This window comes from Haematobia irritans, chromosome 1 (assembly GCF_050003625.1).
Source record: "Haematobia irritans isolate KBUSLIRL chromosome 1, ASM5000362v1, whole genome shotgun sequence".
Classification (NCBI taxonomy): Eukaryota; Metazoa; Arthropoda; class Insecta; order Diptera; family Muscidae; genus Haematobia; species Haematobia irritans.
This window is the reverse complement of record NC_134397.1, coordinates 131,554,386-131,576,852: the sequence shown is the minus strand read 5'-3', so window position 1 is coordinate 131,576,852 and position 22,467 is coordinate 131,554,386. Positions and strand designations below refer to the sequence as shown.

General features: G+C 34.7%; 1 protein-coding gene across 1 annotated transcript; it reads right to left on the bottom strand.

Moving 5' to 3' along the window:
• Window positions 1-320: 320 nt before the first annotated feature.
• Window positions 321-22,439, bottom strand: LOC142231689 (uncharacterized). Its single transcript, XM_075302315.1, has 4 exons — window positions 22,352-22,439; window positions 6,451-7,029; window positions 677-873; window positions 321-603 (listed from the first exon to the last, which is right to left on the bottom strand). Exons 1-4 carry the CDS (start codon window positions 22,437-22,439, stop codon window positions 523-525), a joined length of 945 nt encoding a protein of 314 aa, XP_075158430.1. The 3' UTR covers window positions 321-522.
• Between the last annotated feature and the right edge of the window lie 28 nt (window positions 22,440-22,467).

Genomic DNA, 22,467 nt, shown 5'->3' with positions numbered 1-22,467 from the left:
TAAATCAAAAATGTGTTTCTTTACTTTAAGGAAACTTAGCCTTAGTTCAAAGACATGCGACTTTAACGGAGGGACGTAAATTTACAAAATTTGTCTCCCAAATTTAATGAAAAAAATTTTTTGAAGCGAAGATTATAAACTTTATTTTAATTAATGTACTAATTTAATTATGTACTTATATTGGAATTAATATTTCTTAAACAAGAAATAAATTTTGCGTCCAAAAATTTAGGTTGCGTAATATTTCATGTTGTACACAAATAATATTTTATTAAAATTAAGCCAACGAAATTTATTCATTAGTGTAACTAAAATGTTGCATTAGGACAATAAAAATGTTCATTAATATGAATTAAATGTTTCGTTATTTAGAAGAGAAATAATTACAATTGCATTGTATTCACGAAAGTGTTCTGTTGTTTCAATTTTAATGACAAATTTCGTAAATTATTTTAAATTTTTTTCTCCCATTGTAAGCCAATACGAGTAGTTTATTTCATAAACATTAGAATGTATCCAACATTAACCATTTGCAATGGCCTCCGTATTTACTCCCATTGATGTAAAGGTAACGTGTTTGCTTCTGATAATATTTACCACTTGCTGAAATTACAAACAAACAGAAAATATTTAATAAAACCTCAATCAGAAAAAATGAAATTCCAAACAAAAATACCAAGACCAATTTTATAAGAAATACAGCAAATGTTAAAAAGTTAATGCTCATTAAAGCAGTTTCCGGTGGAAAATCTATGCCTGATTCATCTAAAATACCACGTTTACGGCGTTTTATAGAACGGTGCTCAACATCTTCGTCGTGGATAGAATAATCATCACGGTTATTATCTAACCATAGCATCGAGAATTTTTGTTCTGAAAACAAAACAAAACAACATAAATTAAAGGTTAAAACTGTATGAATTCTTCCAGGATGAAGCATTTATGTATAAGTATCAAAAGTAAATCTGCACAAATCATATTTTCTTATTGCAAATTTTATTATAACTTAATGGGGAATGAACCAATACAAAAACAAGTATAAACGGCCGTAAGTTCGGCCAGGCCGAATCTTATGTACCCTCCACCATGGATTGCGTAGAAACTTCTACGAAAATCTGTCATCCACAATCGAATTACTTGGGTTGTGGTATCTTAAATCGTTTTCTAAATTGTGAGTTAGTCCATACGTGGTATACATTATACAAAAAAAAGTATGTTTAGGTAAGTCATCGAATCGATATGGACTTTTGCACGGTACGTAGGGAGCCAGGCATATACTAGCACAATGTACCAAATTTCAACTGACTGGTTGTTAAATATCATATACTACCACCACGTAACCACCACATTTCAACCAGATCGGATCAATTCTGCTTCTCCAAAAGGCACCGGAGGTCAAATCTGGGGATCGGTTTATATGGGTGCTATATATAATTATGGACTGATATGAACCAATTCCTGCATGGTTGTTGGATACCATATACTAACATCACGTACCAAATTTCAACCGAATCGGATGAATTTTGCTTTTCCAAGGGGCTCCGGAGGTCAAATCTGGGGATCGGTTTATATGGGGGCTATATATAATTATGGACCGATTTCGACCACTTTTTGCATGGGAGTTTGAGGCCATATATTAACACCACGTACCAAAATTTCATCTGAATCAGATGAATTTTGGTCTTCCAAGAGGCTCCGGAGGTCAAATCTGGTGATCGGTTTATATGGGGGCTATATATAATTATGAACCGATGTGGACCAATTTTTGCATGGTTGTTAGAGACCATATACTAACACCATGTACCAAATTTCAGCCGGATCGGATGAAATTTGCTTCTCTTAGAGGCCTCGCAAGCCAAATCGGGGGATCGGTTTATATGGGGGCTATATATAATTATGGACCGATGATGACCAATTTTTGCATGGTTGTTAGAGACCATATACTAACACCATGTACCAAATTTCAGCCGGATCGGATGAAATTTGCTTCTCTTAGAGGCCTCGCAAGCCAAATTTGGGGGTCCGTTTATATGGGGGCTATACGTAAAAGTGCACCGATATGGCCCATTTGCAATACCATCCGACCTACATCAATAACAACTACTTGTGCCAAGTTTCAAGTCGATAGCTTGTTTCGTTCGGAAGTAGCGTGATTTCAACAGACGGACGGACGGACATGCTCAGATGGACTCAGAATTTCACCACGACCCAGAATATATATATACTTTATGGGGTCTTAGAGCAATATTTCGATGTGTTACAAACGGAATGACAAAGTTAATATACTCCCCATCCTATGGTGGAGGGTATAAAAATATCTCGTCTTTTAAATTGTAAATTAATCCATATGGGGTATATGTTAATCGGTTTACATAGAGGAGTCTATAAATAATGTTGAACCCATATGAACCAATTTTTGCATGAGGGGTATTAAATTTTAGCAGCATTAGATAAAATTTGCTTATCCAGGACGCTCAAGAAGTAAATTCTGGGAATCGGTTTATCTCGGCGTTATATAATTATGGACTAATATGGACCAATTATCGCATGTTTGTTAGAGATTGTATACATACACAACGTACACATTTTCTGCTAAATTGAATGAAATTTGATCCTCCAAGACGCTTCGGAGGTCAAATGGGGTTTATATGGGGGCTAAAATACTTATGGGCCCATATCAATCAATTTTGGTGAAGTTATATACTATCACAATGTATCAAATTTCAACCTGATCAGTCAAGAAGGGTCAAGAAGAAACATCTGGTGACCGGTTTATGTGGGGGCTATATATAATTATGTACCGATATGGAGCAATATTTGCAGAATGTAACTGACCACATACTAGGTTAGGTTAAAGTGGAAGCCCGATTAAAAGGTTGGCTGATAAATCCCCGGTCTGACACATAGATGACGTCGCTAGTATTAAATGCATATTATTTTTATATAGTACCAACCTTCAAATGATTCGTGTCAAAATTTGACGTTTGTAAGTCAATTGGTTTGTGAGATAGAGCGTCTTTTGTGAAGCAACTTTTGTTATTGTGAAAAAAATGGAAAAAAGGAATTTAGTGTTTTGATAAAATACTGTTTTCTGAAGGAAAAAATACGGTGGAAGCAAAAACTTGACTTTATAATGAGTTTCCGGACTCTGACCCAGGGAAATCAACAATAATTGATTGGTATGCAAAATTCAAGCATGGAAATGAGCACGGAGGACCGTGAACGCAGTGGACGCCCGAAAGAGGTGGTTACCGACGAAAACATCAAATAAATCCACAAAAATTTTGAATAACCGTAAAATGAAGTTGATAGAGATAGCAGATGCCTTAAAGATATCAAAGGAACGTTTTGGTTATATTATTCATCAATATTTGGATATGCGGAAATGGGTACCGCGCGAGCTCACATTTGACCAAAAACAACAACGTGTTGATGATTCTGAGCGGTGTTTGCAGCTGTTAACTCGTAATACACCCAAGTTTTTCCGTCGATATGTGACAATGGATGAAACAAGGCTCCATCACTACACTCCTGAGTCCAATCGACAGTCGGCTGAGTGGACAGCGACCGGTGAACCGTCTCCGAAGCGTGGAAAGACTAAAAAAAAAAAAACTTTGGTCGAAGCAGGGATCGAACCCACGACCCTTGGCATGCAAGTCGGACGTAGCAACCACTGCTCCACGGTGCCAAACTAAATGTTTGTTTCTGTTAAATAAACTTTGTTTATTCGGTTCGTGGGCGCCGCAAGCTATGCTATATTAATATAACTTATATGGATATTTATCTATTGATGACCATAACAGGTACATAGCTAAGTGGTTAGTGTGTTGGCTTACAAAGTGCATGGTCCCCGGTTCGATTCTCCGTTCAGGCGAAAGGTAAAAAATTTCAAAATTTTATAAAATCGTATAATTTCTTCTACATTGTTGGTATTACTGGAAAAGGTGTTAAGAACTAAACAACATTGTGGATGTGAGAAAGATGTGAGGAAAAATGCAATTAGCAAGGAAACAATGTTTTTTTTTGAGTTTGTCCTTATTAAATTGTTTTTACATCCTGGAAAAGAATAAACGTTTATCACAAAAAGTATATACTTTTCTTCCAAATACACTTCCTTACAGCGAAAAGCAAATGAGAAACGAACTTTGTTTGTCTAAAATTTCGTTTGGGAGGAAAGAATTATTTTTTGCGTGCGTTGATTTCCTCGCCCTTTCTTCAATATTAAGCTTAAAGTTCAGCTTCCTGTCCAAAATAACGCCAAGGTATTTTGCACACTCGCCAAAGGGAATTTCAATACCCCCTAAGAAAATGGGCCTAACCGTGGGAGTTTTGCGATCCTTGCAGTACATGACTAGTTCTGTCTTTGCAGGATTTACCACAAGACCATTATCTTTCGCCCATTTCACAAGTAAAGGCTAAAGTCGGGCGGGGCCGACTATATTATACCCTTCACCAATATGTAGACCAACATTTGTGTTACCATCTCAACTACTTCAAATTTGCTGGGAGCTATGTTAAAAAGTTTTGCATTTCCGGTCGAAGCAGGAATCGAACCCACGACCTTGCGTATGCAAGGCGGGCATGCTAACCATTTCACCACGGTTAGATATAATTCATTTGGACGTCAATTGTCTGTTTCGGTATCAGGCAAACATGAAATATAATAAGCAACGATGAGCCCGTCGTAAAACTAGGAAAAACACGACTAATGTACGCGTTAGAATTGTTGTTGTATCCTGAAAACCAGTTTCTGTAAGTTGTCACATGTTGTTGTAGTTGACTGTAGAACAATAAGCATTGTTCGACTGTTCACCACTTAGGTGAATTCTAACAAATTAACTTTCTAAAAATAAATTTCGTGTTGTTGCATTACTATGTAACAAAACGAAAAAAAAATAAGATTAAGGGACTTGTAAGTTATATGAAAAGATGATGTACAGTGGGAGAAAAGATGATTCAATTTGTAAGAGGAAATTTCCCAAATGTTTTCTCCATAAGGAGTTAGCATAAAGGGCCCACAATTGAGTTGTCTCTTCCAGCCAGATCTATACTAAAGGCTGTGGAAAGGTTCATTCGCCCGAACCGAAACATGTACAGTCCAGGCGTGTATAGATTTGTATCTGGCGTTTTCTTTTCAATGGCTCTATTAACCATGTTCCTTAATCTATATCTGTCCATAAAGCTCGAAAAATATTTGTATAATTAGATATAATGCATTTGGACGTCAATTGCCTGTTTCGGTATCGGGCTAACATGAAATATAATATAGCAGCTATATCTAAAGCTGAACCGATTTTTTCCAAAATCAATAGCGATTGTCTTTGTCCCAAGGACCCCGGGGAATAAAAGATATATAGATTTATACACTGATGGCTCCCAATTGGATGGACAAGTGGGTTTCGGAGTATATTCTAAAGATCTCAATGAGATGGTTGAGCGGCACAATATTCACCTAATATGGGTGCCTGACCATAGGAACATACCGGGGAACTGCGAAGCAGATGAGCTAGCAAGTCTAGGAACTACCTTACATATCCAGGGGAACTAGAATCTGTTGGTATGCCTCTGGCTACCTGCAAGCTCTTACTGCGTGAGAAGGCTGTCATGATGGCAAATGTTCGATGGGAGAATTGCAAGTGTTGTAACGACACCAAGCAAATATGGCCCCATTTAAACTTAAACCGCATACTAGATATGCTAGTGTTCTCGGGACGCCAGATATCACTCCTGATATCTGCTATAACGGGTCGCTGCCTGATAGACGATTTTGCAAAAACTATTAGCGCGAAGTATAATGACTATTGTATAAGCTGTCATGATGCGGAGGAAAAGGAATCAATAAAACACCTCTGTGTGAGTGTCCTGCATTTTGTGTAAGGCGTAAGCAAATTTTAGGGTCATATAGCTTCAGATTACTGGCGGACTTGGAAAACGTTAACTTAAGCAGTCTGCTAATGTTTTTGGAACAATCTGGTTGGTTCAACAGAAGAAAATAATCGAGAAGGTTCAGCGGTTAAAACTAGAAGTGCCCATATGTAATAGGTACTTTTAGTTAATGTGGTATCACAATAGACTGAATAGTCTAAGTCAGCCTGAATCGTAATCGGGCTGCCACTTTAACCTAACCTAACCTTGTCCCAAGAAACGACCCTAAGCCAAATTTGAGGACGATCAGACTTAAACTGCGAGCTGTACTTTGCACACAAAAATACATGAACAGACAGACGGACAGACAGACAGACAGACAGCCGGACATCGCTAAATCGACTCAGAATCTAATTCTAAGACGATCGGTATATTAAACGGTCTCAGACTTTTTCTTCTTGGCGTTAGATACAAATGCACAAACTTATTGTACCCTGTACCACAGTAGTGGTGAAGGGTATAAATATTTCTTGGATACATTTTCTTTTAAAGGAAATCCGAATTACTGAAAAGTGAAAAACTCACCTATTGTTCTCATAAGCTTATCCTTAAGATTATATAAAAATTTTATTTTATCTTCTATGCGAAATAAAGATTTCTTAATCCAGGTATGTTGGAGAGATTTTATGAAGGCTAAAAAGCCCTGAATGGAAGGATATTTCAGACCACCATTCTCATTGTCATCGTTGTTATCATCCTCATATTGGTGTTGTCTATTTTCACCTTTCTCATGTAATCGATCACTGTCGTGTTTGTCATCATTTTTCCTGGAAGTTGTTTTCTTCTTCGTTGAAAAATTTGAATTAATCCTCTCGTTAGAACTTTCACGAGCACTTTGTTTATTGATATTATTCTTGAGTTTCGGATCACTTCTTGTTATCGCAGACCTTTGATTATATTTGGGATCATGTCGTTCCTGTTGATATTTTATCCATTCCGGACTGGGTGTATCATAGTCTTCTTGATGATTTTCATAGGTCTTTTTCATTAAAAGCAATGGAAAACTTCCAAATATTAGCAGCAACGTTAGTGTGAAATGCATTTCCGTTAAACTATGAATCTGTACTGTGGTGTATGAGTTCTGATTGCATTTACTGAATGACACTTCGAGTAGTCATTGAGAAAAACAAAATTGTCTTCGGTTACGGCTGCATAATTTTTAGATCACTGTCTCCGGTGTTTTGATTTTCATTCATATTTGTGCCACTAAAGCCATGAAGCATGATAAATTTGTTCCATATTGCAAAGTTTATATGAATCTACCAATTTACATTGATAGATTAGAAGCAAGAAAAAACACAGTAAGTTGTATGGAAAAACAAACATATACGGCCAAAAGTTCCGCCAGGCCGAATCGTACACAGAAAATAAATTATCAAATAAAATGAAAAAGTTAATTGTAGTTGAAAACATAATAAAATCAAACGAGTTAACTGATGCAATTAATTTTTAATCAAATTAATCAGTTAAGAAACCAATTGAATTTTGTACACAAAAAATCAAAAATAAAATTTTTAATTGAACAAAATATAATATTAATTGGGAGTGGAGAAAAAATCAAATACATTTTTAAATCAAGAATATTTTTAAAATACAATTCATTTTGTGATTGATACTATCACTTACGTGATTAAGTTCAAAAAGAAACAAGTAAGGAAAGTCTAAAGTCGGGTGGGGCCGACTATATTATACCCTGCACCACTTTGTGGATCTAAATTTTCGATACCATATCACATCTGTTAAATGTGTTGGGGGCTATATATACAGATTTGTCCCAAATACATACATTTAAATATCACTCGATCTGGACAGAATTTGACAGACTTCTACAAAATCTATAGACTCAAAATTTAAGTCGGCTAATGCACTAGGGTGGAACACAATGTAGATCCACTTTGTAGATCTAAATTTTCGTTACCATATTACATCCGTCAAATGTGTTGGGTGCTATATATAAAGGTTTGTCCCAAATACATACATTTAAATATCACTCGATTTGGACAGAATTTGATAGACTTTTACAAAATCTATAGACTCAAAATTTAAGTTGGCTAATGTACTAGGGTGGAACACAATTTTAGTAAAAAAGTATGGGAAACATTTAAATCTGAAGCAATTTTAAGGAAACTTCGCAAAAGTTTATTTATGATTTATCGCTCGATATGTATGTATTAGAACTTTTACAAGGAAAATGTTGGTATTTTGACCATTTTTGTCGAAATCAGAAATACATATATATGGGAGCTATATATTAATCTGAAACGCATGGCTAAAATGATAATTCTGCTCCCTTTACAAAATTTCAACTAAGTCGGAGCAAAAAATTTGCCTCTGTGGTCATATGAGTGTAAATCGGGCGAAAGCTATGTATGGGAGCTATATCTAAATCTGAACCGATTTCAATAAAATTTGGCACACTTGACTACACTACTAATTGTACTCCTAATGCAAAATTTCAACCAAATTGGGGTACATCTCTGGCTTTTGGTACCGTATTAGTCCATATCGGGCGAAAGATTTATATGGGAGCTATATCTAAATCTGCACCGATTTCAATAAAATTTGGCACACGTGACTATAGTATTAATTGTTCTTCTTGTGCAAAATTTTAAGCAAATTAGGGTAAAACTCTGGTTTCTGGGGCCATAAAAGTCCACATCGGGCGAAATATATATATGGGAGCTATATCTAAATCTGAACCGATTTCTTCCAAAATCAATAGGGTTCTATTCTGAGCCAAAACACATACTTGTGCCAAATTTTAAGTCAATTGGACAAAAACTGCGATTTAGACGTTGATTACAAAAACGTGTTCACGGACAGACGGACATGGCTATATCGACTTAGGAGCCCATCCTGAGCATTTTGCCAAAGACACCATGTGTCTATCTCGTCTCCTTCTGGGTGTTGCAAACATATGCACCAACTTATAATACCCTGTTCCACATAAGCTCCGTCAGACCAAACCTTATGTACCATTAACCATGGATTGTGTACAAAGTCCTATAACTAACTGTCATCCAGAATCGAATCAATTATATAGAGGAGTCTATAAATAATTATGAAACGATATGAACCAATTTTCGCATGTCAATTAGTGGGCCAAAACTCAACCGATTAAAGATGAAATTTGCTTCAGAAGTTAAATCGTGGGGGCTTGGTTTACATGGGAGCTATATATAAATACGAACCGATATGGTCGAATATGTGCATAATTTTAAAGGGCATATACAAACATCACGTACCAAATTTAAAGCGGATCGGATGAAATTTGCTCTTCCGAGAGGCCTCCCAGATCCAGGGATCGGCTTATGTGGGGACTACGTATAATTATGGACCAATATGGACCAATTTTTGGTCAAATTTAAACCAGATGGGATGAATTTTGCTCTTCCAAGAGAATCCGCAAGCCAAATTTAGGGATCGGTTTATATGGGGCTATACCTAAAAGTGGTCCGATGTGGGTCATTTCCAATAACATCTGACCTATATAAATAACAACTACTTGTGTCACGTTTCAAGTCGATAGCTTGTTTCGGTCCAAAGTTAGCGTGATTTCAGCGGACGGACATCTCTAGATCGTCTCAGAATTTCACCATGACCCAGAATATATAAATTTTTACGCAGTCTGAGAGCAATATTTCGATGTGTTACAAACATAATGATAAAGTTAATATATGTATGGTGGAGGGTATAAAAATATTGGGAATGCTAAAATCTAAAGCTATTTTTATGCAATATTAAAAATCCGCATTTATGATTTATCGGAAGATACATATAAATAAGATTTCTACATAAATTTTAGCCATTTTTACAATTCTTTTTTCTTAGAAGTGGTGATTTTACCATGAAATTGGCTAGATCTCGTCAAAGTATTTGTCCAAATCGGGCGATATTTATAGAATTCGGAGGCGTTACTCAATCTCAACCGATTCTGTGGAGAGTACACAGAAAAAAAACATCACAAAAATATTTCGAAGTTGTTTGAAGTTAGGTTAGGTTAGGTTAGGTGGCAGCCCGATGTATCAGGCTCACTTAGACTATTCAGTACATTGTGATACCACATTGGTGAACTTCTCTCTTATCACTGAGTGCTGCCCGATTCCATGTTAAGCTCAATGACAAGAGACCTCCTTTTTATAGCCGAGTCCGAATGGAGTTCCACATTACAGTGAAACCACTTAGAGAAGCTTTGAAACCCTCAGAAATGTCACCAGCATTACTGAGGTGGGATAATCCACCGCTGAAAAACTTTTTGGTGTTCGGTCGAAACAGGAATCGAACCCACGACCTTATGTATGCAAGGCGGGCATGCTAACCATTGCACCACGGTTGCTCCCTTGTTTGAAGTTGAACATTGGTACAATTGAATTGATACAACTTAAGTCAAATATTGAAAATTTAAAAATTTTTAATTAAAAAATGAATTGATACCATTAACTTTTCAGTTAAACTCGGAAGACAAAGTCAATTAAAAATGTGATGGATTTGTTTTTATACCCTCCACCATAGGATAGGGGGTATATTAACTTTGTCATTCCGTTTGTAACACATCTAAGACCCCATAAAGTATACACCCTCAAAAAAAAATCGCTTCTTTAACATATGTTCCAAACATATTTTGCAGGAAGCACATATACTATTGGATACTGCCGAAATATTAATATGTTTGTTTTATATGAACATATTATATGTTTGGTAGCATTTTGAGCCCAAAAATATTATATGCTTGGAAGAACTTTCCCCAAAGAAGATTGTGATCATTCCCTCACATAATTTTCACTTCTAGGAAATTTTTAGTTCTTGGCACCTTTTTCTGTAATACAAATAATGTTGAAGAAATTATTCAATTTTTTTAATTTTTTATTTTTAATTTTACCTTTCGCCTGGGCGGAGAATCGAACCGAGGCCCATACAGTTTGTAAGCCAACACACTATCCACTGGGCTACGTAGTAGTTATAGTCACCAGTAGACAATTATCGTTACAAGTTACATTTATATAGCATACTTTGCAGCGCCCACGAGCCCATGCAAACATAATATTATTTAAAAGAAACATACATTTGTTGGCCACGTGGAGCAGTGGTTAGCATGTCTGCCTTGCATGCAAAGGGTCGTGGGTTCAATTCCTGCTCCGACCGAACCAATTTTTTTTTGCAATTTAGACATTTATACTATATTAAATTTTTATAATGAAACTTCGAAATGTGGGTTATTAAAAATTTACAGTCCCCACATACATAAAATTCTCCTCTCAAGGCGAAAACACATGCTGTTTTTTTTCAAATCTCTATGCTCTTGGTTCCGAATGTCTATTCTCTTTACTCCGAATACTCATTCTAATATTCAAATTAAATAATATTTAGACTTAAGCATATACAATTTTTGGCCTTATCATAAAGCAGTTGCCGAAACAACATACAACCGTTTCACAGAAATTGTAAACATATATATGTTTGCTCGAAATTTGTAAATTTATATATGTTTACATTCACACATATTATTTTTATGAAACATTCATACCCCAAACATAATATATTTTAACATATTAACATATGTGTCCCAAACATTTAGTGTTAGTTTAGGAACATTACATGTTGGCACTTAAATATATAAACACAATATATTTAAGTGCCAAAACACATTTTGTTTATATCGGCATATATGAAAAACATATTTTTCTAACAGTGTATATATATTCTGGGTCGTGGTAAAATTCTGAGTCGATCTGAGCATGTCCGTCCGTCCGTCTGTTGAAATCACGCTAACTTCCGAACGAAACAAGCTATCGACTTGAAACTTGGCACAAGTAGTTGTTATTGATGTAGGTCGGATGCTATTGCAAATGGGCCATATCGGTCCACTTTTACGTATAGCCCCCATATAAACGGACCCCCAAATTTTACTTGCGAGGCCTCTAAGAGAAGCAAATTTCATACGATCAGGCTGAAATTTGGTACATTGTGTTAGTATATGGTCTCTAACAACCATGCCAAAATTGGTCCACATCGGTCCATAATTATATATAGCCCCATATAAACCGATCTCCCGATTTGGCTTGCGAGGCCTCTAAGAGAAGCAAATTTCATCCGATCCGGCTGAAATTTGGTACATGGTGTTAGTATATGGTCTCCAACAACCATGCAAGAATTGGTCAACATCGGTCCACAATTATATATAGCCCCCATATAAACCGATCCCCCGATTTGGCTTGCGAGGCCTCTAAGAGAAGCAAATTTCATCCGATCCGGCTGAAATTTGGTACATGGTGTTAGTATATTGTCTTTAACAACCATGCAAAAATTGGTCCACATCGGTCCATAATTATATATAGCCCCCATATAAACCGATCACCACATTTGACCTCCGAAGCCTCTTGGAAGACCAAAATTCATCTGATTCAGTTGAAATTTGGTACGTGGTGTTAATATATGACCTCAAACTCCCATGAAAAAATTGGTCGAAATCGGTCCATAATTCAAAGCAAAATTCTTCCCATTCGGTTGAAATTTGGTACGTGATGTTAGTATATGGTATCCAACAACCATGCAGGAATTAGTTCCTATCAGCCCATAATTATATATAGCTCTCATATAAACCGATCCCCAGATTTGACCTCCGGTGCCTTTTGGAGAAGCAAAATTCATCCGATCTGCTTGAAATTTGGTATTTATGATATTTAACAACCATGCCAAAAGTGGTCCATATCAGTCCATAATCATATATAGCCCCATATAACCCGATCCCGAGATTTGGTTTTGGAGCCTCTTGGAGGAGCAAATTTCATCCGAGTGAGTTGAAATTTGGTACATTGTGCTAGTATATGGTCGTTAACAACCATGCCTAACTAGGTCCATATCGGTATATATATATATATATATATATATATATATATATATATATATATATATATATATATATATATATATATATATATATATATATATATATATATATATATATATATATATATATATATATATATATATATATATATATATATATATATATATATATATATATATATATATATATATATATATATATATATATATATATATATATATATATATATATATATCCCTCAGATAAATCGATTTCCAATCACACAAAAATTGGTCCATATCAAGATCATAATTGTATATAGCCCCCATATAAGCGACCCCCTTATTTCAATTCTGGCTCCCTACGTACCGTGCAAAAAGTCCATATCGATTCGTAATTATTTGTAGACTTACCTATACATACCTTTTTTGTCTAACATATACCACGTATGGACTAACTAACAATTTAGAAAACGATGTTAAGAAGTTTTAAGATACCACAACCCAATTAATTCGATTGTGCATGACAGTGTTTCGTAGAAGTTTCTACGCAATCCATGGTGGAGGGTACATAAGATTCGGCCTGGCCGAACTTACGACCGTATATACTTGTTTAATTATACCCTCCACCATAGGATGGGGGTATATTAACTTTGTCATTCCGTTTGTAACACATCGAAATATTGCTCTAAGACCTCATAAACTATATATATTCTGGGTCGTGGTGAAATTCTGAGTCGATCTGAGCATGTCCGTCCGTCCATCCGCCCGTCTGTTGAAATCACGCTAACTTCCGAACGAAACAAGCTATCGACTTGAAACTTGGCACAAGTAGTTGTTATTGATGTAGGTCGGATGGTATTGCAAATGGGCCATATCGGTCCACTTTTACGTATAGCCCCCATATAAACGGACCCCCAAATTTGGCTTGCGATTGCTCTAAGAGAAGCAAATTTCATCCGATCCGGCTGAAATTTGGTACATGGTGTTAGTATATGGTCTCTAACAACCATGCAAAAATTTGTCCATATCGGTCCACTTTTACGTACACCCTCAAAAAAAATCGCTTCTTTAACATATGTTCCAAACATATTTTGCAGGAAGCACATATATTATTGGATACTACCGAAACATTAATATGTTTGTTTTATGTGAACATATTATATGTTTGGAATCATTTTGAGCCCAAAAATGTCATATGCTTGGAAGAATTTTTCCCAAAGACGATTGTGCTCATTGCCTAACATACTCGTAATTTTCTGTAATACAAATAATGTTGAAGAAATTATTCACTTTTATAATTTTTTTAAATTTTACCTTTCGCCTGCACGGAGAATCGAACCGAGGACCATTTTTTTATATTTGAAGGTGTCCGTCAACTCCTCGTGGACTACTTATTAATAAAGAGGAACTAAACTTTACTTTTATAAATTTTACTGTGTAATTTTTCACTATTTCCTCCTTATTTCATTTTACTGCCCCAACTCTAAAAAGAGTATAGTGCCCTTTCGTTATTTTTATGAAGACCCCTGATTTCTTTTAACGAACCAAGAAAAAAATTGTGCCCATAATGCCAAAATGATAAACAAAACACATGTCCACACATACATAAAATGCTGCTCTCAAGGCGAAAACATATGCTGTTTGTTTTTCAAATGTATATTCTCTTGGTTCCGAATGTCTATTCTCTTTATTCAAATTAAATAATATTTAGACTTAAGCATATCAAATTTTTGGCCTTATCATAAAACAGTTTTCCGAAACAACATACAAGCGGTTTCACAGAAATTGTTCTCTTTTGATTCTTTCGCTGTGTTATGTTGATATCTTTCGTCAACTCTTCCGGTTTCCATCTCTATTTCTTTCTCTATACTCTCTCTCTCTCTGTCGCTTTGAATAAAATATAACAACATATGTATGTTTAGTTGAAATTTGTAAATTTATATATGTTTGCATTCACACATATGATTTTTATGAAACATTCATGCCCCAAACATAATATATTCCAACATATTAATATAGATGTCCCAAACATTTAGTGTTAGTGTAGGAACATTACATGTTTGCACTTAAATATATTGTGTTTAAATATTGTGTCCGAAACACATTTTGTTTATATCGGAACATATGAAAAACATATTTTTCTAACAGTGTATAGCCCCCATATAAACGGAACCCCAAATTTGGCTGAAATTTGGTACATGGTGTTAGTATATATATGAAATTTGGTACATGGTGTTGGTATATGTTCTCTAATGACCATGCAAAAATTTGTTCATATCGGTCCATAATTATATATAGCCCCCATATAAACCGTTCCCCAGATTTGACCTCCGGAGCCTCTTGGAGGAGCAAAATTCATCCGATCCGGTTGAAATTTGCAACGTGGTGTTAGTATAAGACCGCTAATATCCATGCCAAAATTGGTCCATATCGGTCTATAGTTATATATAGCCGATCCCCAATCACACAAAAATTGGTCCATATCAGTTCATATTCATGGTTGCCACTCGAGCCAAAAATAATCTACCAAAATTTTATTTTTATGGAAAACATTGTCAAAATGTTATTTCTATAGAAAATTGTGTCAAAATTTTATTTTTATAGAAAATTTTGTAATAATTTTATTTCTATAGAAAATTTTGTAAAACTTTTATTTCTATAGAAAATTTTGTCAAAATTTTATTTCTATAGAAAATGTTTTCCAAATTTTATTTCTATAGAAAATGTTGTCAAAATTTTATTTCTATAGAATTTTTTTTCCAAATTTTAGTTCTATAGAGAATTTTTTCCAAATTTTACTTCTATAGAAAATGTTGTCAAAATTTTATTTCTCTAGAAACTTTAAATTTAATTACATACGTATTTAATCGGCCTTTTTTAGTTTAATATATACTATGTATGGACTACCTTGTAATTTAGAAGACGGTGTTAGGAAGTTTTAAGATACCTTGCCATCGGCAAGTGTTACCGCAACCCAAGTAATTCGATTATGTATGACAGTCTTCAGCAAAAGTTTCTACGCAATCCATGGTGGAGGGTACATAAGCTTCTGCCTGGCCGAACTTACGGCGTATATACTTGTTTTTAGCTAAAAATCTATTTCAAAAAATCAATTTTTTAATAAAACTAAAAACACTAAGTCAATTAAGAAAATAATTGAAAATAGTTACCTTTTTAATGAAATTGATTGAGTTTTGCAAAAAATTAATTGAAATTTGCTAATGAAATCAATTAATTTATTAATCAAGTATTTCTTTGATGTCCAATTAAAACTGTAATTGATACTATCATTTTCGTGATTGAAGACATTTCAATTCAAAAATTAATTGGATCAATTAATTTCGTGATGGAATCAGAATTTTTTTGTGTGTGTATGTAATTGCGCTGTATGGGTATTTGGTTCATATTTGTCCAAATAGAAAGAACATATGTGGTGGGACTTAATCTAAATCTGAGCCGATTTGGATCAAACTTAAAAAGTCGATACAAATTTGATTACTGGCAGACTGCAGACACTAACTTACTTTGTTCCATAGAGTTGATCTGGGTATAATGATGACAAAAAATTAAAAAAGAAAATTTAGGTTTGTGAAAGAAGAAATTCTTTAAATTGGCTATATAAACCCCTCTAATGCCCTAGCTCGTCTTTATTGAAATGGGAAGCTTTTATTTTATATTAATTTTTTTCTATTTTTATTTTTTTATTTTATATTAAAACAAATGATTAAATTGTAAATGATTATTAAATAATAGAATGTACTAGATTTTTATCGTTTTATTATCCCGGTTGTATGGTAAAAACAGCATGATTTGATCAGTTTAACTAAACACACTGGACATTAGAGGGTTAAATATTGGAAGGGAGTTAGTTAATACGAATTTTACGTCATTCAAAATGTTCGTTTCAAATCACCAGGCAGATGATGATATTTGCCGGTATTATTTCGTCTATATTGAATATTTACACTTATTTATAATTAAAAAAAAATATGTACATTAATAAAAACCAACCATATACATCTTTATATTTGTAGATGTACGAATTCAATTATTAATGTAGCAAATGATAATGGCTAACAATCAAGTTTTGTTTTCGGTTTGTTTGTTTGTTTTTTTTTTTTTTTAATACAACAATACATTTCAATCTTGGAAGTTCTCAGTAAATACAATTGACATATTTCAAAATTTAAAGAGTGTATCGAAAGTATTCTTAGTCAGTTGTCTGCTAATTGGGTAACCTTGAATTTTGTGTTAATTTTTTTAATGTAGGGTTTATGCCATTTCTTGCTTCATTTATTGTTTGTTGGATTTTCCCTTAATCTAATGTTGAAATATTGAAGATTTATATTTTTTGTATTTTCCTAAAGCAATTTTAATTGTTTTTCTTAGAGAATTGTATATTTAATATTTGTAACACCATGCAACAAAATTATTGATCTAAATGTGGTTTCTCTTTTTTTGTGTGTATGAATAGACATTCTAAGACGATGTTCATCCGTCTGTCTGCTGTAATCACGTTATAGCGTTCAATGATGAAGTTATCGTTCTGAAATTTAACACAGATTCGACTTTTAACCGCAAATAGGTCAAGTTCATAAATGGACTTTAGTGGTCCATGTTTTGATAAAGATTCAATATAAAGAGACTCCCCGAATGAAAATTTAGGCAAACAACCATCGTTTACCATTTGATTTTAGCTGCAAGAAAGTTCGTTTGAAAAAAATATATACTTTTTGTAAAAAACATTGATTCTTTTACAGGATGTGAAAACAATTTCATAAAGACTAACTCAAAAAGATGTTTTTGATTTCAGGCTAATTGCATCTTCCTGCACATCTTTCTCATTTCCACGCGGTTTATTTAGTTCTTAACACATTTTTCTGTCATTCAAACAATGTAGAAGAAATTATTCGATTTTATAAATTTTTAAAATTTTACCAAACGCCCAACCAGAGATGGTCTGTATCAAACTTTTTACGGTTTGCGACTGTCCCAAAGTTGTAAACGTCACATTCACGGCGTAAATGTAGAAAAAGTAGCAAACGTTGCAAACTCAAAATACTTCAATTCCTCCAGCTAGGCAGCGAATGATATCCAAGATGATGATATGTGCGAAGAAGTTTCAACTTTCAGGAATGTTCATAAAATTATTAACGAGTTTAAAACAAATATATATGGCTGTAAGTTCGGCCAGGCCGAAGCTTATGTACCCTCCACCATGGATTGCGTAGAAACTTCTTCAAAACACTGCCATCCGCAATCGAATTACTTGAGTTGCGGTAACACTTGCCGATGGCACGGTAACATATCTTAAAACCTCCTAACACCGTCTTCTAAATTGTAAGTAAGTTCATACGTGGTATATATTAAATCAAAAAAGACCGATTAAATACGTATTTAATTCAGTTTGACAAAATTTTCTATAGAAAAAAAAATTTGACAAAATTTTCTATAGAAATAAAATTTTAAAAAAATTTTCTATAGAAACAAAATTTTTACAAAATTTTCTATAGAAATAAAATTTTGACAAAATTTTCTATAGAAATAAAGTTTTGACAGAATTTTCTATAGAAATGAAATTTTAACAAAATTTTCTATAGAAAAAAAATTTTGACAAAATTTTCTATAGAAATAAAATTTTGACAAAATTTTCTTTAGAAATAAAATTTTGGTAGATTATTTTTGGCTCGAGTGGCAACCATGATTATGAACCGATATGGACCAATTTTTGTGTGATTGGAGATCGGCTATATATAACTATAGACCGATATGGACCAACTTTGGTATGGTTATTAACGGCCATATACTAACACCACGTTCCAAATTTGAACCGGGCCGGATGAAATTTGCTTCTCCAAGAGGCTCCGAAGGTCAAATCTGGAGAACGGTTTATATGGGCCCAATATATAATTATGGACCGATATGGACCAATTCTGGCACGGTTGTTAGAGACCATATACTAACACCATGTTCCAAATTTCAACCGGATCGGATGAAATTTGCTTCTCTTAGAGGCTCCGCAAGCCAAATCTGGGGATCGGTTTATATGGGGGCTATATATAATTGAGAACCGATGTGGACCAATTTTTGCATGGATATTAGAGACCATATACTAACACCACGTTGCACATTTGAACCGGATCGGATGAATTTTGCTCCTCCAAAAGGCTCAGGAGGTCAAATCTGGAGAACGGTTTATATAGGGGCTATATATAGTTATGGACCGATATGGACCAAATCTGGCACGGTTGTTAGATACCATATACACGCAAAGAAAAAAAACGTTTGGAAAACGTGTACCGAAAACGTTTTTCTTTTGTTAGAGTTTTTTGAATTGCTTCGAAAAGTATACACTTTTATCACCAAAAAAATTCGTTTGTTACAAAATTTTTATTTTTTCAATAAAAAAGTTATTATTGAACCAACAACACAGTCCATTTCGTTTATATCAAAAACTGTTCTTTTCTGACTTTAGGTCTTTAATAAGACACATTTTACAGTTCATAGTAAAAATTTAATATAGTAGAATGTAATGTTGAACATTTTTTCGGAATCTTCCGACCATATCTGGAATATATGTACAAAAAAAAAACTTTGGTCGCAGCAGGGATCGAACCCACGACCCTTGGCATGCAAGTCGGACATAGCAACCACTGCTCCACGGTTAAACAAAGTTAAATAAACTTTGTTTAATCGGCTCGTGGGCGCCGCAAGCTATGCTATATAAATATAACTTATATGGGTAATTGTCTATTGATGACTATAACGGCTACATAGCTCAGTGGATAGTGTGTTGGCTTACAAAGTGCATGGTCCGCGGTTCGATTCTCCGTCCAGGCGAATGGTAAAAAAATTTTAACAAGTATATACAGCAGTAAGTTCGGCCGGGCCGAATCTTAAATACCCACCACCATGAACCAAATATTAGGGTTTCCTTTGAAATTTCAGGAGGGCTTGAGGACTTGAGGACACAACCCGAAGATAAATTTAAAGATTTCACCTATGAGGACTATATCAGATTCTGGATTTATAAGAACCATTTTTGTTTGAGGTTTAGAGGAATCATTAACATCTCTTGTAAGTGTGCAAGAAAATTATAAAATAACGTCTTGATTTGAAATCTTAAATCTGTAGAAGTAAAATCTGGAAATTTTACATTGAGTTTCAAGCAATTTTCATGATCAGTGCGCCTTCTACACCCTCAAGAAGTGAAGTCGGTCTATATGGAGGCATTACCAAGTGGACCGATAAAAACTTAATCCGATACACGTTTTTTGAGCCTAAAATACCAGAATATTTACAATTTCAGGCATATCAGATAAAAACTACGGTTTCTAGAAACCCAAGGAGTTAAATCGGGAGATCGTTCTTATGGGGGCTATACTAAAATATGGACCGATACTCACCATTTTCGGCACACCTCTTTGTGACCCGAAAATACCTCTAGATTTCCAATTTCAGGCAAATAGGATAAAAACTTCGGATTCTAGAAGCCCAAGAAGTAAAATTGGGGAATCGGTCTATATGGGGGCTATACCAAAATATGGATCGATACTCACCATTTTCGGCACACCTCTTTATAGTCCTAAAATACCTCTAGATTTCCAATTTCAGACAAATTGGATAAAAACTACGGTTTCTATAAGCCCAAGACCCCAAATCGGGAGATCGGTCTATATGGGGGCTATACCATAATATAGACCGATACTCACAATTTTTGGCACACGTATTTGTGGTCCTACAATACCTCTAGATTTCCAATTTCAGGTAAATTGAATAAAAACTGCGTTTTCTATAAGCCCAAGAAGTAAAATCGGGAGATCGGTCTATATGGGGGCTATACCAAAACATGGACCGATACTCAAAATTTTTGGCGCACGTATTTGTGGTCCTATAATACCTCTAGATTTCCAATTTCAGGTAAATTGAATAAAAACTGCGGTTTCTATAAGCCCAAGAAGTAAAATCGGGAGATCGGTCTATATGGGGGCTACACCAAAACATGGACCGATACTCACCATTTTTGGCACACCTCTTTATGGTCATAAAATACCTCTAGATTTCAAATTTCAGGCAAATTGGATAAAAACTACGATTTCTATAAGCCCAAGACCCCAAATCGGGAGGTCGGTTTATATGGGGACTATATTAAAACCTGGACCGATATAGCCCATCTTCGAACTTGACCTGCCTGCAGACAAAAGACGAGCTTGTGCAAAATTTCAGCACGATTGCTTCATTATTGAAGTCTGTAGCGTGATTACAACAGACAGACAGACAGACAGACAGACAGACGGACAGACGGACATCGTTATATCGTCTTAGAATTTCTCCCTGATCAAGAATATATATACTTTATATAGTCGGAAATCGATATTTCGTTGCGTTACAAACGGAATGACAAACTTATTATACCCCCATCACCATTTTATGGTGGTGGGTATAAAAATTTATAAAATCGTATAATTTCTTCTACATTGTTTGTATTACAGAAAAAGGTGCTAAGAACTAAAAATCTTCGTGGAAGTGATGATGATGATGATGATAAAGATGTGAGGGAAAATGCAATTAGCCAGAAAAAAATTTTTTTTGAGTTAGTCTTTATGAAATTGTTTTTACATCCTGGAAAAGAATAAACGTTTATCACAAAAAGTATATACTTTTCTTCTAAATACACTTCCTTACAGCGAAAAGCAAATGAGAAACGAACTTTGTTTGTCTAAAATTTCGTTTGGGAGGAATGAATTATTTTTTTTGCGTTTACTAACACCATGTTCCAAATTTCAACCGGATCGGATGAAATTTGCTTCTCTTAGAGGCTCCGCAAGCCAAATCTGGGGATCGGTTTATATGGGGGCTATATATAATTGAGAACCGATGTGGACCAATTTTTGCATGGATATTAGAGACCATATACTAACACCACGTTGCACATTTGAACCGGATCGGATGAATTTTGCTCCTCCAAGAGGCTCAGGAGGTCAAATCTGGAGAACGGTTTATATAGGGGCTATATATAGTTATGGACCGATATGGACCAAATCTGGCACGGTTGTTAGATACCATATACTAACACCATGTTCCACATTTCAACCGGATCGGATGAAATTTGCTTCTCTTAGAGTCTCCGCAAGCCAAATCTGGGGATCGGTTTATATAGGGGTTATATATAATTAGAGACCGATCTGGACCAATTTTTGCATGGTTGTTAGAGACCATATACCAACACCATGTACCAAATTTCAGCAACATCAGATGAAATTTGCTTCTCTTTGAGGTTGTTAGAAACCATATACCAGAAATGGTGCAAAATTGGCGCAGAAGCAATGAATTTAACATAGGCTTGTCATAGGGCGGATGTCCACCGTTGCAAAAGCATATCTTCTTAAGGTGTAATACGAATTCAGTGCTTTGGATGTGAGTTAAAAACTGTAAAAAGCGAGGGTTTTCGCTTTATTTTTTCCTACTATATCACGATAATATGATTCTAGTTTTGGTTGACTTCCAAATTTAATGGCCGTAATAAGAACACCAATATAGCGGTTCTTTTTAAATCCACACTCTCTTTATTTATTTCGTTGGTGCCTTTCGCACTTACAAAAAACAAACAATTCTTTACGTTGAGATCTATGTGATCTTTTCTGTACTAAAGACTTTGTAGCACTGACATTAATTGGTAGAACCATAGTAGAAAAGAGTAGGAAGATACTTCAG

Bases quoted from the DNA above. Each gene is read 5' to 3' on its own strand.
- LOC142231689 (XM_075302315.1), bottom strand. From the start codon at position 22,439: ATGGTTCTACCAATTAATGTCAGTGCTACAAAGTCTTTAGTACAGAAA. The intron at 874-6,450 runs GTGAGTTTTTCA...TTTTGTTTTCAG, and splicing joins TAAGCTTATGAGAACAATAG to AACAAAAATTCTCGATGCTA. The intron at 604-676 runs GTATTTTTGTTT...TTGTAATTTCAG, and splicing joins TTCTTATAAAATTGGTCTTG to CAAGTGGTAAATATTATCAG.